General features: G+C 43.2%; 1 protein-coding gene across 1 annotated transcript; it reads left to right on the top strand.

Annotated features, from left to right (window-relative positions):
- Nucleotides 1–183: 183 nt before the first annotated feature.
- On the top strand, nucleotides 184–1,619 carry Mrpl51 (mitochondrial ribosomal protein L51). The gene is made up of 3 exons (XM_051173158.1): nucleotides 184–459; nucleotides 547–657; nucleotides 1,309–1,619. Exons 1-3 carry the CDS (start codon nucleotides 381–383, stop codon nucleotides 1,503–1,505), a joined length of 387 nt encoding a protein of 128 aa, XP_051029115.1. The 5' UTR covers nucleotides 184–380; the 3' UTR covers nucleotides 1,506–1,619.
- Nucleotides 1,620–12,517: the final 10,898 nt, after the last annotated feature.

A 12,517-nucleotide genomic window follows, 5' to 3' on the forward strand; every position in this document is an offset into this window, starting at 1 on the left:
CACAGTTGGGGACGCCTACGGGAACAGGAGAGGGTTCACTTGTACGGAGTTTCTGTTTGAGGGCGTCCTGCTCTGCGACGAGAAACGTGCTGCAGCAGTAAAAAAGAAAATTCCAGCGCATAAGCCGGAAGTGCCTCGGCTGGGCGCGCTGGCTAGGCCGGAACTTGGAGGGCGGGGCTCGTGGCGGAGGCCTGTGCGCGCCAAGGCGGGTCCGCTCCCAAAGCTGTCTGGGTAAAGGCCCAAGATGGCTTCCCTTGCTGTCAGGCCCGTGTGAGAGCCGACTGAGACAAATGTCCTTTGTCTAGTCTTTGAAGTCCACGCCTGGCCCCCATTTCCCTGGCTGGTTTGGTGCCCTGTTGAGGTGGACAGGCGCTAGAGTAATGGCAGGGAGTCTCCCTTGGGTGGCAAGTAGGAGGCTATGGGGCTTGATGCCCTTGGCGTGCAGAAGCTTCTCTCAGGGTAAGTGGCTAATGTGTAGGTGAAACGACCCGCGAACAGCTGGTTAGCAGGCAGCGCCGACTCATTCTTTCCCCGTTCCGCTCCTAGGTGTTTCACTGCTGGCCCGTGTAAGACTTACCCTCCCACCCCCCAGAGAGGTCGATCGCTGGAACGAGAAGAGGGCTCTGTTTGGTGTATATGACAACATCGGGATCCTGGGTAGGACTTGATTCCGATTTCGGAAGGACTGTTGTGCTCTATTGACTGTTTTGTTTTTGTTTGCGTAGAGAATAGCAGTGTGCTGAGGGAGAGAGAGAGAGAATAGCAACGTGCAGCCTTGTGGCACAAGCTGGAGCCTAAGGCAGGCAACACCAGGCTGAGTTACCGAGAATAGTATGGTGTCCAGTCTTACTGATACCGTTGGTTGTGTGCTGTTCTGAGTGCCCAGAGCTAGGATTGGTAGTGTCAGTATTTAAACCCCAAACATTCTGGAAACAGTCTTGATTCCTTTATTATTTTTTTGTTGTTCTTGTTAAGATTTGTAAGTGTTTGCCTGTTTTACTGTATGTGTACTGTGTGTTCTTCAAGTAAGGCCTGCAGGTACGGGGTGTCAGGCTCCCCAGAACTGGCCTTGCAGACAGTTGTGAACCTCTAAGTGTGAGTGCTGGGACGAGTTTTCTTTCCCAAGAACAAGTGTTCTTAACTGCTGAGCCATATCTTTAGCCCCAGAGACACTGCTTTTTACTATTACACACGTGTGCCTTGTCTGTGAGTTCTGTTCGGGGAGATGAAACTGTGAGTTGAAGGCTAAGCTAGCCTAGGCTGCCTTCTCCTCTCTTGAAGCTAACATGTTCTCTCCTCACTTTACAGGGAATTTCGAAAAGCACCCGAAAGAACTAATCAAGGGCCCAGTATGGCTTCGAGGCTGGAGAGGAAATGAATTACAGCGTTGTATCCGAAAGAAGAAAATGGTTGGAAGCAGAATGTTCACCGAGGACCTGCACAACCTTAACAAACGGATCAACTATCTCTACAAACACTTTAACAGGCATGGGAAGTACCGCTAGGACAGAGAACTGGGGACTCCGGAAGAGACACACTTGTTGCCCTGGGGAAGGGGAACAGGACTTATCCCTTTGAGGAGAGAGCTCAGTGTAATAAAGTGAGCCTTTTTGGAATGTGATATGCACAGTGTGTCCCTCACATGCCACTTCTACTCATTCGTGTAGCCTGAAGTCTGTCTCCTGCCTAAGTTGTATGGTCTTCTATGAGCACCTTACTTATTTACAGTTCATTTATACTTTTGCTCTTTAGAAGTACAACAATTAGAGATTCCGCCACCCCAAAATGAAATGCGAAAGTGAAATTACACTTTTGCGCTGCTCTCATTAAGTTAGGGTAACTTGTCTGAGTGGAAAGTGTTTCAGAGGATAACCTTGAACCACATCCAGTTTTATGGAATGTTAGAGACCACACCAGGATTTCCCATGTTCCAGGCAAGCACTAGTTCCTCCTCCCTGAAAAACAAGGTTTTTGTGTGGGGACAGGGTTTCACTAATTCTGGCCTGGAACTCACTGTATATACCGGGCTGCCCTCTTGTAAATGGACGTTTCTCTCCCGCCCACCAGTTCCTCCTGCCTCTGCCTCTGAGTGCTGAGATAGCTGTGTGTGCCACCACACCTGGCCTTTCTCGCCTTTTTAATGGATATCAAGTGCCATGTGAGAACACACAAGGCATGTGAGCCTGAATTACTATCAGAAGCCTCATGCCACGCTGCAAAACTCATCAGTAGATGTGAAATGAATCTTGTACTTCCATATATGGTTTCCGTTTGAATTTGTTTTCTGGGTATAAGGTCTCATATTGCTTAGGTTGGCCTGGAACTTACTGTGTAGCTTAGGCTATTCTTGCATTCTAGGTCCTCCTGTCTCTACCTCCCAATGCTGGGGTTACAGGTATGTGCTACCATGCTTTTTTGGAGGGGCATTTAATAAAGATATTTTAATATATTTGTAAGCATCAGGATTATGAGAGAGGTGTGCAGATGAAAGTAAAACACTTGGAAGCATGAGTTGTCTTCTTTTAGAGACATGTGTGTGATAGTGCTGGGATCTTGAATATACCATGTACTTGTTCCACAGTGAACCATACCTTCTGCCTGGATTTTGTTTTTGTTAGTATATATTAAGTGTAAAAAATTCACTATGACATTTTAATTTTGTTGAGGTAGGATCTCTACAGAATCCTGGCTGTCCTGGAACTCACTGTGTAGACCAGGCTAGCCTTAAACTCACAGAGATCTGCCTGCCTCTGCCTTCTTAGTGCTGGGATTTAAGACTTGGGGCACCATGACCAGTCAATATGATTTTTTTTTTTTTAAAATAAAAATCCAATGAGAAGTCTGGAAATTACAAAAAGGTAATCCAGGGATTGTTTTTTTAGGTTTTTCAAGACAGGGCTTCTCTGTGTGGCTCTATCTTCCACTACCTCCCAAGTGCTGAGATTCAAGGTATGAATCACCACCTCCTGGATCAGAGAATTTTTCTTGCATACATTCCTTTCATGCAAGCTATTTTTTGTTGTTTTATTGGGTTTGGGACAGAGTCTGGGTGTAGAAGAGATAGCTTAACAGTTAAGAGCCATCTTCCAGAGGACCTATAGCTGTCTGGCTCCAGTTCCTGGACTCTGCAGAGACCAGGCATGCACATGGTGAGCAGACATACATGCAAGCAAAACATGTAAATTAATAAAAGACACATATGTATATATACATATATGTATGTATGTATTTAAGATGACAATGTCTAATTCAGGCTCAGGCTGGCTAGAACTTTTTTGTTTGTTTTTGGAGATCGATTTCTCTGGGTAGCTCAGGCTATTCTGTCCTGGAACTAGCTCTGTAGACCAGGCTGGCCTGGAACTCACAGGGATCTGCTTGCTTTTGCTTCCAGAATGCTGAGATTAAAAGCATGCGCCACCACAGCCTGGTTTAGGGTTATTATCTTATATAAATTATTAAGTCTTGTGCCAATGAACTTTTATTGCACAGCAGTCCATTCTGAAATGTGATGACTGAAAACATTAATTCATTTTCTCTGGGTTTTCTTGTTCAGCTAGTTAGTTCTGTTTTGTTGTCATGAGGCCATATATTCAGCAGAGAACTTCCCTAGAGCTAGCATGTCTAAGACATCTTTACCCATGTTTACTGAGTCAGTTGGTACCTGAAGCTTTTTTGAGAACCACACTGGGCCACTGCAAGAACAGTTAGTGCTCTTAACGTCTGAGCCATTTCTCCAGCCTCAGCTGAGGCTCTTCTTGCCTGAGTTTTTATTATTCAGTCTCTCTTGGGCTTGTTTACTTAAACACTTGATCCCAAAGAGAAAAAATGGAAGTGACAAGGCTTGACAAATGAGACTAAGAAGTCAAGGTGTCAACTGTCTTGGTAGCAAACACCTCTGATCCCTGCATTTAGGAGGAAGAGGCAGGCAGATCTGTCTGAGGCCGGCCTGGTCTATGCATTAAGTTCCAGTTCAGTCAGGGCTACACAGTGAAAACATATCTTTTAAAAAAAAGAAGAAGAAAATGTTTTAATAGAATCAATGATTGCTAGTGGAGAGGGAATTAACAGTTCAACTCTACCAGCCTGTGTAAAATTCTTCCTGCTGTAAGATACAAAAGGTCTCATTTTCAATCACAGAGCTGTATTGTTTCTGGTTCAGAACAGTATGTAGTATTTCCCTCAATAAACACTGAATCATTGTGTGTAAGGATCTTGGAGGCACACAAATGACAAAGGCAGAACAATCTGCCTGCAAACTGTGTAAACGAAATACACAGTAGAATATGGTAATTCCATAGGAAAAGTAGAGTTGCATGAGAAGGTTTTTCTGTTTGTTTTTTGAGGAGTCAGAAGTGTGTGTGTGTGTGTGTGTCTACAGGACAAGAGTTACTGTGGGTTAAATCTAGGGCTTAACCTAACACACGTGTATTGCGGTAAATAAGGATCAGGATAAACAAATAGGCCGAGGACTATCTCACTACACACGTGTTAGGCGCTTGTCCTACCACTGAGGTATATCCTCAGCCTAAAAAAGGTAATTGTTGAAGACAGTAGCAGATCTTGTTAAGGTCCAGTCCTAGGAACTCAGCAGGAAATTAGTATATAGATGCAGCAGGGGGCATCTCCACCCCACCCTGGGGGAGAAGGAAAGGGAACAAGGAAGGCTTCCTGAAGGAGGCAACCACTAAGTTATCTTAAAGGAATATTAAAGGAGTGGAGGGTAACTGGCTTTTCAGGCAAATGATATTAAAAGAAAAAAAAAAAAAAAAATGGCCCACAGGTGAGAAACAGCATGGAGCCAAGCACACACAGCAAAGCTATGAGTGGTATTTGTTAGTGGGGCTACCTCTGTGCTTAATGATAGGCCAAGAGGCGGAGGTAATAGGCTCATGACTAAAGGACCTCTAACATTTTAGTAATATCAAGTGGCCAGTTTAGAAAATGCACAGTTGTATCAAAGGTTAAATACAGCTACATGTGACTAGTAATGACCTTGATGTCACCCAAGAGGATCAAAAACGCATCCGTTCAAAGACAAGTGCACAAAGCTTGTGGCAGTGTGGTTCATGGTAGTCAGAAGCAAATAACCCCAAGATGAACCAAACCAATGTCTACCTGCTAGCAGAGCCCTAGTGCCTAGGAGATAGAAGCAAGAGGATCAGGAGTTCAAGGTCCTCTTCAGATACATAATGAGTCTAAAGTAGGCTGGTGTTTGATCCCTGGAACTGGCCCCTTGAGGTGGAACAAGAACTAACTTTTGAAAACTGTTTCCTGATCACCATGTGAGCATGCCCGTCCTGTTGCGGGATGTTTGATTGCACTTGAAACTCTGAGACAGTTAATAAAATTAACCTTAGGGCTGGAGAGATGGCTCAGAGGTGAAGAGCACTCACTATTATTCCAGAGGTCCTGAGTTCAATTCCCAGCAACCACATAAGACTCACAACCATCTACAGTGAGATCTGGTGCCCTCTTCTGGCCTGCGCACACACATGCAGACATTGTATACATAATAAATAAATAAATCTTTAAAATAAAATAAACCTTAGATCAGGGGGCAGAGCCAGTGACTAGTTGACATGAATTAGCCGTATAGAGTACAGAGGCCCCAAGAGACACACCAGAAGGAGTAGGGAGTGACTTAGGGATTCGTGGTCTTTTTGGTTTGGGATGAGAGGAGAGACACTTTTCTTGCTAGGTCTCCAGCCAAAAAGGAAAGTCAGCTGTAACACAAATAATAAAAACACAGAGACAGATATTGGGGTTCAAGCTTCAAGCTGAGGATTGAAGAAGCAAAGCAGCCGGCCACTAGCTCTTACCTCTACCTCAGACTGAAAGGATAATCCAGCTAGCTCCACAAATCCTCAGACTGCAGTCCTAGACTGCTGTGTTCTCCTCAATGAGGCTGGAGACTAATTGCCTCGTGACGCCCCTTGCTTCTTCCTTTTATACCTCTCAAATCCTGGGATTTGAGATGTGGGACCCTAAGGCTGAGATAACCTTTGTGTGAGCTGTTTCTCTTTCAGACTGGATCAATGTCTTGTAGCTCAGTGTGGCCTTGAACTAATAGAGATCAGTCTGCTTGTCTCTTGAGTCCTTGGGATTAAGTATGTGTGTCACCACTGCCTGGCTCTATGGCTATGGAGTATGGCTGCTGGGATTAAAGATGTGTGTCACCATTGCTGGACCTCTATGGCTTGTGGCTGGCTTTGCGTCCTGAACCCTCAGTCAAACATTATTAAATCATAAATAATATATCACCACAGTTAGCTGGCTACTTCTTGGCTTCTCTAATTTAGCGAGTTTTCACACCAAAATCTGACTCCTGAGTCTTTATTTGTAAATAGAATGATAGAGACTTAGTTAAAACCTACACTTGGTGGTCACAGCTGAAGCTGATGCCATCGGGACCTGAAATCCTGCCAGGCCACTGCTAAGTGGTGGGATGCTGACACATGGCTTTGGTCTCTGCTCTCATGGCAGATGACAATCTTCCTGCATGTGTATCTGTATTCAAATCTGACCATTTTATGAAGACACCAGACCTGTTAGATGAGAGGCCCACTCTCCTCCAATTCAACCTCAGTTTAACTAATAGCATTTGCAGCAATTCTATTTCCTAGTAAGGTCACACTCTGAAATATTGGCACTCAGCAGCTCACAACCCAGTCCTTACAGCAGCCTTCCCAGAGCATTCCCATGCTTTCTTGTTAGTTCTTGGAATTCATGGTTCTTTATAGTTCCTCCAGGTTCTCCAGGTATGGGTTTATTTTGCTATTTTGTGTGTGTGTGTGTGTGTGTGTACATGGGTGTCATGCATACATGCTTGGAATTGAGAGACAAACACTGGGTTCTCTATGGTTCACACACACACACACACACACACATACACAATTTATTTTTATGTATGTGTATGAGTGTTTTCCTGCATGCATGCATATATATAGTATGTGTGCCTGATGACTTCAGAGTCCCAGAAGAGGGCATTAAATCTCCTGCAACTGGAGTTGCAGTCTGTTTTGAGCTGCAACTTGGGTGTTGGGAATTGAACCTGGGTTCACTCCTAGAGCAGCCAGTGCTCTGTCTAACTGCTGAGTCACCCCCCAGTCTTCTAACTTTTTTTTTTTTTTTTGAGGCAGGGTCTTTGTATCAGTAGCTCTGGCTAGCCTAGAATCTCTCTATGTAGACCGGGTTGGCCTCAAGCTCATAGAGCTCTGTATGTGTCTGCCACCTGAGTGCTGGTATGCCACTCTCGTATCCTTCACCTTAATGTTTGAGATAGCCTGTTTAAATGATTAGGAGTTTATAAATATTTTGAGCTGAGTAGTGTTCAGTGGAATAATTATGTTTCTTAAAACTTTTTTGTTTGTTTTTGTGTTTAGCCACAGGCAGAGCTTTATTTGAAACTATGATTTACCTAATTAACGTTTTTCCTCCAACTCGGGAGCAGAGTCCTTCCAGGCTCCAGCCTTCAGCTTAGTGCAGTCTCCTTTGATGCCTGCTTAGCCTTTTTTGCATCCTTGGCAGCACACACACATACCTCCTGCACCTCGAGCCTGCCCTTGCCCAGCTTTCCTAACTTCTGGCTTCTGATTTCTTCTTCTGGCTTCTGATTCCTCTTGACCATTACATTCGCAAGAGATGCACCAGTGATGTTCAGCCGCACTTCGGCTGTGCGGCGGCTTCTTTTGAATTTCATCCAACTGTTCTTTTTTGTGTTTTTTCTTCTGTAACATACAGTCCAGTTTTATCTGCTGAAGATTCTTTTTGCCTTAAGAAATTGGAAAACCTTCCCGTCAGTCGTGGGGTAGCCTTGCCCTTGTTCGGGGTGGATCTTATATCTGTTGAAACTTTAATGGTGAAGGCAACCCACTAGTGAGAGGAATGATCTTGAAGAGGAAGAAAGGATTATGGGAAAACACCTTATAGGGCAGTGGGAGAGAGGTTAAAGTGGGTAAACTGTAATTCTCCCACTTGGGCAGCTTTTCGTCTGTTTAGCGATGTGCACCCATCACCATCATCGATTTTAAAACATTTTCATCACCTCCCACTTCCACTTATCCTCTTCCTGTCCACAACTGGCCAACTACTACGGATATTTCATTTCAAGCAAATTTACCATAAATATATGGCCCCTAGGGACTGGTTTTTGTTTTTGTTTTTGTTTTTTTTTTACTCAGTAAGGCTCATCTATGCTCTATACTTCATTCCTCTTTGACACCAAGTAACATTCCATTGTATGGAACTATACGATTTACCCACTTCTCAGTAGACGTTTGGGTTAGGTCCAATTTTGGGATATTCTAAATAGTGCTATGAACATTTGTGTGTTGGTCCAGGCTAAGGGATGCTCAGGCCACAGACACCTGCAGCCGCCTTTCTCTCTCTACTCTCGCAGATTCTGTCAAAGAAAAGGCGGGCACAATGCTGTGACCATCTGTGACTCTGCAATTCTCATTTCCTGAAAGAAAGTTTAACAAGGACTCGAAGCTATCAGGGGCCATAAGTGACACCTTGTGTCTTAAATTATCTTGCCATTGCTGTGAAGAGTCATAATGACCAAGGCAACTTAATAGGAGAAAGAGTTTAGAGGATTGGAGTCCATGACCATCACAGTGGCGAACATGGAAACAGGCAGGCAGGCAGGCACAGCAGCAGTAGCTCAGAACTTGAATCTGATACACACACAGGAGACACACAGACAGAGCTAACTAGGAATGCTGTGGGTTTCTGAAATCTCAAAGCCCACCCCCAGTGACACACCTCCTCCAACAAGGCCATACCCTTAGTCCTTCCCAATCAGTTCCACCAACTGGGAACCAAACATTCAAATTTATAGGCCTATGGGAGCCTTCTCATCAAACCACTATACTCCCCACAGGATGGGTGCACAGTCACTAATGGACCAAACCGTTCCTGCCTCCTATGCTACCCAGGAACCAGAGAGCACCTGACTTTAAGTGGGACTATTGGCTACTCATCAACGATAGACATAGGACCTCCTCACATCTCTGAAATCTGCGAGAGGAGCTCCTGCTAAAACCTGCTAGGGCTTGAGTGCTCCTCAGAGCCCCAGCACGCTTTCTATAGTGTTAATAACTTTCCTAAGTGGGCAGTGGTGGCACAGGACTTTAAACCTAACACTTGGGAGGCAGAGGCAGGTGTCTACAGAGTGAGTTCCAAGACAGCCAGGACTGTAACAAACAGAACCCCTGTCTTGAAATACCAACCAACAAACAAACAAAACCTAAATCAAATGAAAATAAAATAAACAACAAACCAAAATTCTCTGTATTTCTCTGATGGTTGTGAAACAGAGCATTTTTTCTTGTGTTTGTTGGCCATTTGTGTAAGTAGATTTTTTGTCCATCTTCAAATTAGTTCCTTTCTTTTTTTTTTTTTTTTTTAGTTTATTTTTGTTATATGCATTGGTGTTTTGCCTGCATGCAAGAATGTGTGAGGGCTCTGGGAATTGGTCCTCTGGAAGAGCAGTCAGTGCTCTTAACTGCTGAGGCATCTCTCCACTCCTCAAATTATTTTCTTATTGAGCTGCAAGAGTTTTTATGTATTCTGGCTGGGCAGTGGTGGCACATGCCTTTAATACCAGCACTTGGGAGACAGAGGTAGACAGATCCCTTATGAGTTCGAGATCAGCCTGGTCTGTAAGCGCTAGTTCCAGGACAGGCTCCAATGACACAAAAAGAAACCCTATCTTGAAAAAAGAAAAGAAAAAGTTTCTTATATATTCCATATAGATTTCTGTTGTTGTTGTTGTTTGTTTTGTTTTTCTCCAGAGACAGAGTTTCTCTGTGTAGCTTTGGAGCTTGTCTCAGAACTTGAACTGTAGACCAAAAAGGCTAACGTCCTGAGAAGGCCTGCCCCTACTTCCCGAGTGCTGGGATTAAAGCATGCGCTACCACCTCCCAGCCCAGATAGAAGTTGTTTATTAGATATATTATCTGCAAATGTTTTTCCTATTTAGTAACTTTTTTATTATTGTTTTATTCCTATCTCTGAAAGACAAAAGATTTGAGCTTTGGGGCTGGAGAGATGACTCAGCTCTTAAGAGCCCCAATTGCTTGATGGGAGATGTCATTCTATAAATATGTTTCTCTCGTTGGTTAATGATTAAAGTACTGTTGGCCAATAGGAAAGCAAGATAGTCAGGACTAGGAGACAAGGAGGATTCTGGGAGGTGTAGTAGGAGAGTCAAGATGTAGGACATGAGAGGAATAAGAGGTCCCCGGACCCTCTCTCCCGTAAGATAAGACCACATGGAAACACTTAGATTAATAGAAATGGGTTAATATTGAAGACAGAGCTAGCCCATAAAAAATGCTAGTAACAGGCCAACAGCTTTATATCTATACAGCGTCTCTATGTGTTATTTGGGGCTGATGCAGCTGTGGAACCAGGCTAGCGGGGAAAACTGCTCGTAACAATTGCTCTTCTAGAGGACCTGGGTTTAATTCTTAGTACTCACAGGGCAGCTCACAATCTGTAACTCCAGTCTGGTGAGCCAATGCCCTCTTCTGGCCTCCACAGGCACTGCATTTACATGATACATAGACATAAATGCAGGCAAAACACTCATACATATAAAATAACAATAAAGAAAAACAACACATCAATGAAAGTTAAAACTTAAAAAATAGCCTTACTATTTCTCCTCAAGTTATGCCCTATCAGATCTGTGAAACATCTGTTCATGTTAGTTTCTCTGGTGAGTTAAATAGGAGTGGTTCCCATGGGCTTGCATATTCTAAGTCTTGGTCTCCAGTCGGTGGAACTCTTTGGATTTCTTTGAAGGTTTGGTCTTGTTAGAGGAGGTGTGTCACTGTGGGTGACACACTGTGGGTCTCTCTCTCTCTCTCTCTCTCTCTCTCTCTCTCTCTCTCTCTCTCTCTGCTTCATGCATGTGGGCCAGACATTAAGTAAGGTCTAGGTAGCTTGTTGCCATGTTCCCTGCCATGATTGCCATTTTAATCCTCTGGAACTGTGATCCCTCTGTAACAGGCCTTTTTGGGGGCCACCAATCAGCTCCCAAATCATGACACAGAGACTTATCAGTTATGAATGCTTGGCCCACTAGCTCTTACAATTCAATTTAACCTATTTCTCTTCATCTATGTTTTGCCCCTGGGCTTTTTAACTTCCTTTAATTCTGAACATCTTAATTTTCCTGCTTCTTCTGTATCTGTATCTGTATCTGGCAGCTGCCCGACTGACTGGCCCCTGGAGTCTCCCTCTCTTTTTCCCTCATTATCTCTTCTCTTTCTCTGGAACCTAGATTCCTCCTCCTATTTATTCTCTATGCTTACTAGTCCTGTCTATCTCTCCTCTGCCTAGCTATTGACTGTTAGGCTTTTTTATTAGACCAATCAGGTGCCTTAGGCAGGCAAGATAAAACAGCAAGCATCTTTACAGAATTGAACAAATGTAACACATCTTTACATAGTTAAACAAATACAGCATAAACAAATGAAACACACCTTTATACAGTTAAAGTAATATTTGCAACATAAACAATGTAACACATTTTTACATAGTTAAAGTAACATTCTACAACCCCCTACACATTAGATGCTTTCTTTTATAAGTTGCCTTAGTCATGGTGTTTTGTCATGGCAATAGAAAACCAACCAAAACAGCTTCCAAATGCATATGCATGTCAGATACTTCATGAGTGTCTTGCTTGGGGACCATCTATCATAGAGTGTACTTTCTCCTAATCTAGACAGGGCAGGTGATACTGATACTGATTTGACCTTCTAGAATCAAGTGACCATCTTGTCCATTCTCTCCTGTGTGGTCAAATCACAGGTATATGACTTCATCTCCAGTTTCCTCTTACCTTTAGTAATACCTGAGATGTTATAGAATTCTTGGTTAATAATCATTTTGCCCAGGTAAAAATACTTATTTTATGTGTATGTGTAGGTGTGTTCCCTTCCATGTACATATGTGCATGTGGGTGCTGGAACTAAAGTTGAATCCTCTGGAAAAGTAACTAGTGCTCTTACCTATCAAGCATCTCTCTAGCCCCTGAAGTTGTTGTTGTTTTAAAATCCACTGCCATGTTTTCCAGTATTGTGATGCCATTTTCTTTCCTGTTCCATTTTTCTTCTCTTTTTGAAAGACTTTAAGACTCTCTGGTTTTCTCCCTTGGTCTAAGATTATAGAAAGACGTGTCTTTGGTGTGATTCTGTTTCTTTCACTGTGGTAGCTAAAACCGATTATTTAGTCTGGAAAGGCTCATTTAATTCTGGAAGCTTTTGTTGCATTTATTTTATAATTAATTCCGCATCCATTCATTCCCTTTTCTCATATATCCTGCTTTCTCCTTTTTTGGATCTTTTATTACTCAGACATTGAACTACTTGGCATGATATTTTAATTTCCTTAATTCTTGTTTCTGCCTCTCTGATTCTTGGCATTTCTTCTCTGATTTGTTTTCAGCATATGACCACAATTTATTTCTCTTGGAACTGTCTCTGTGGAAATTCCCCAAGGTCTC

Source organism: Phodopus roborovskii, unplaced genomic scaffold (assembly GCF_943737965.1).
Source record: "Phodopus roborovskii unplaced genomic scaffold, PHOROB, whole genome shotgun sequence".
NCBI lineage: Eukaryota > Metazoa > Chordata > Mammalia > Rodentia > Cricetidae > Phodopus > Phodopus roborovskii.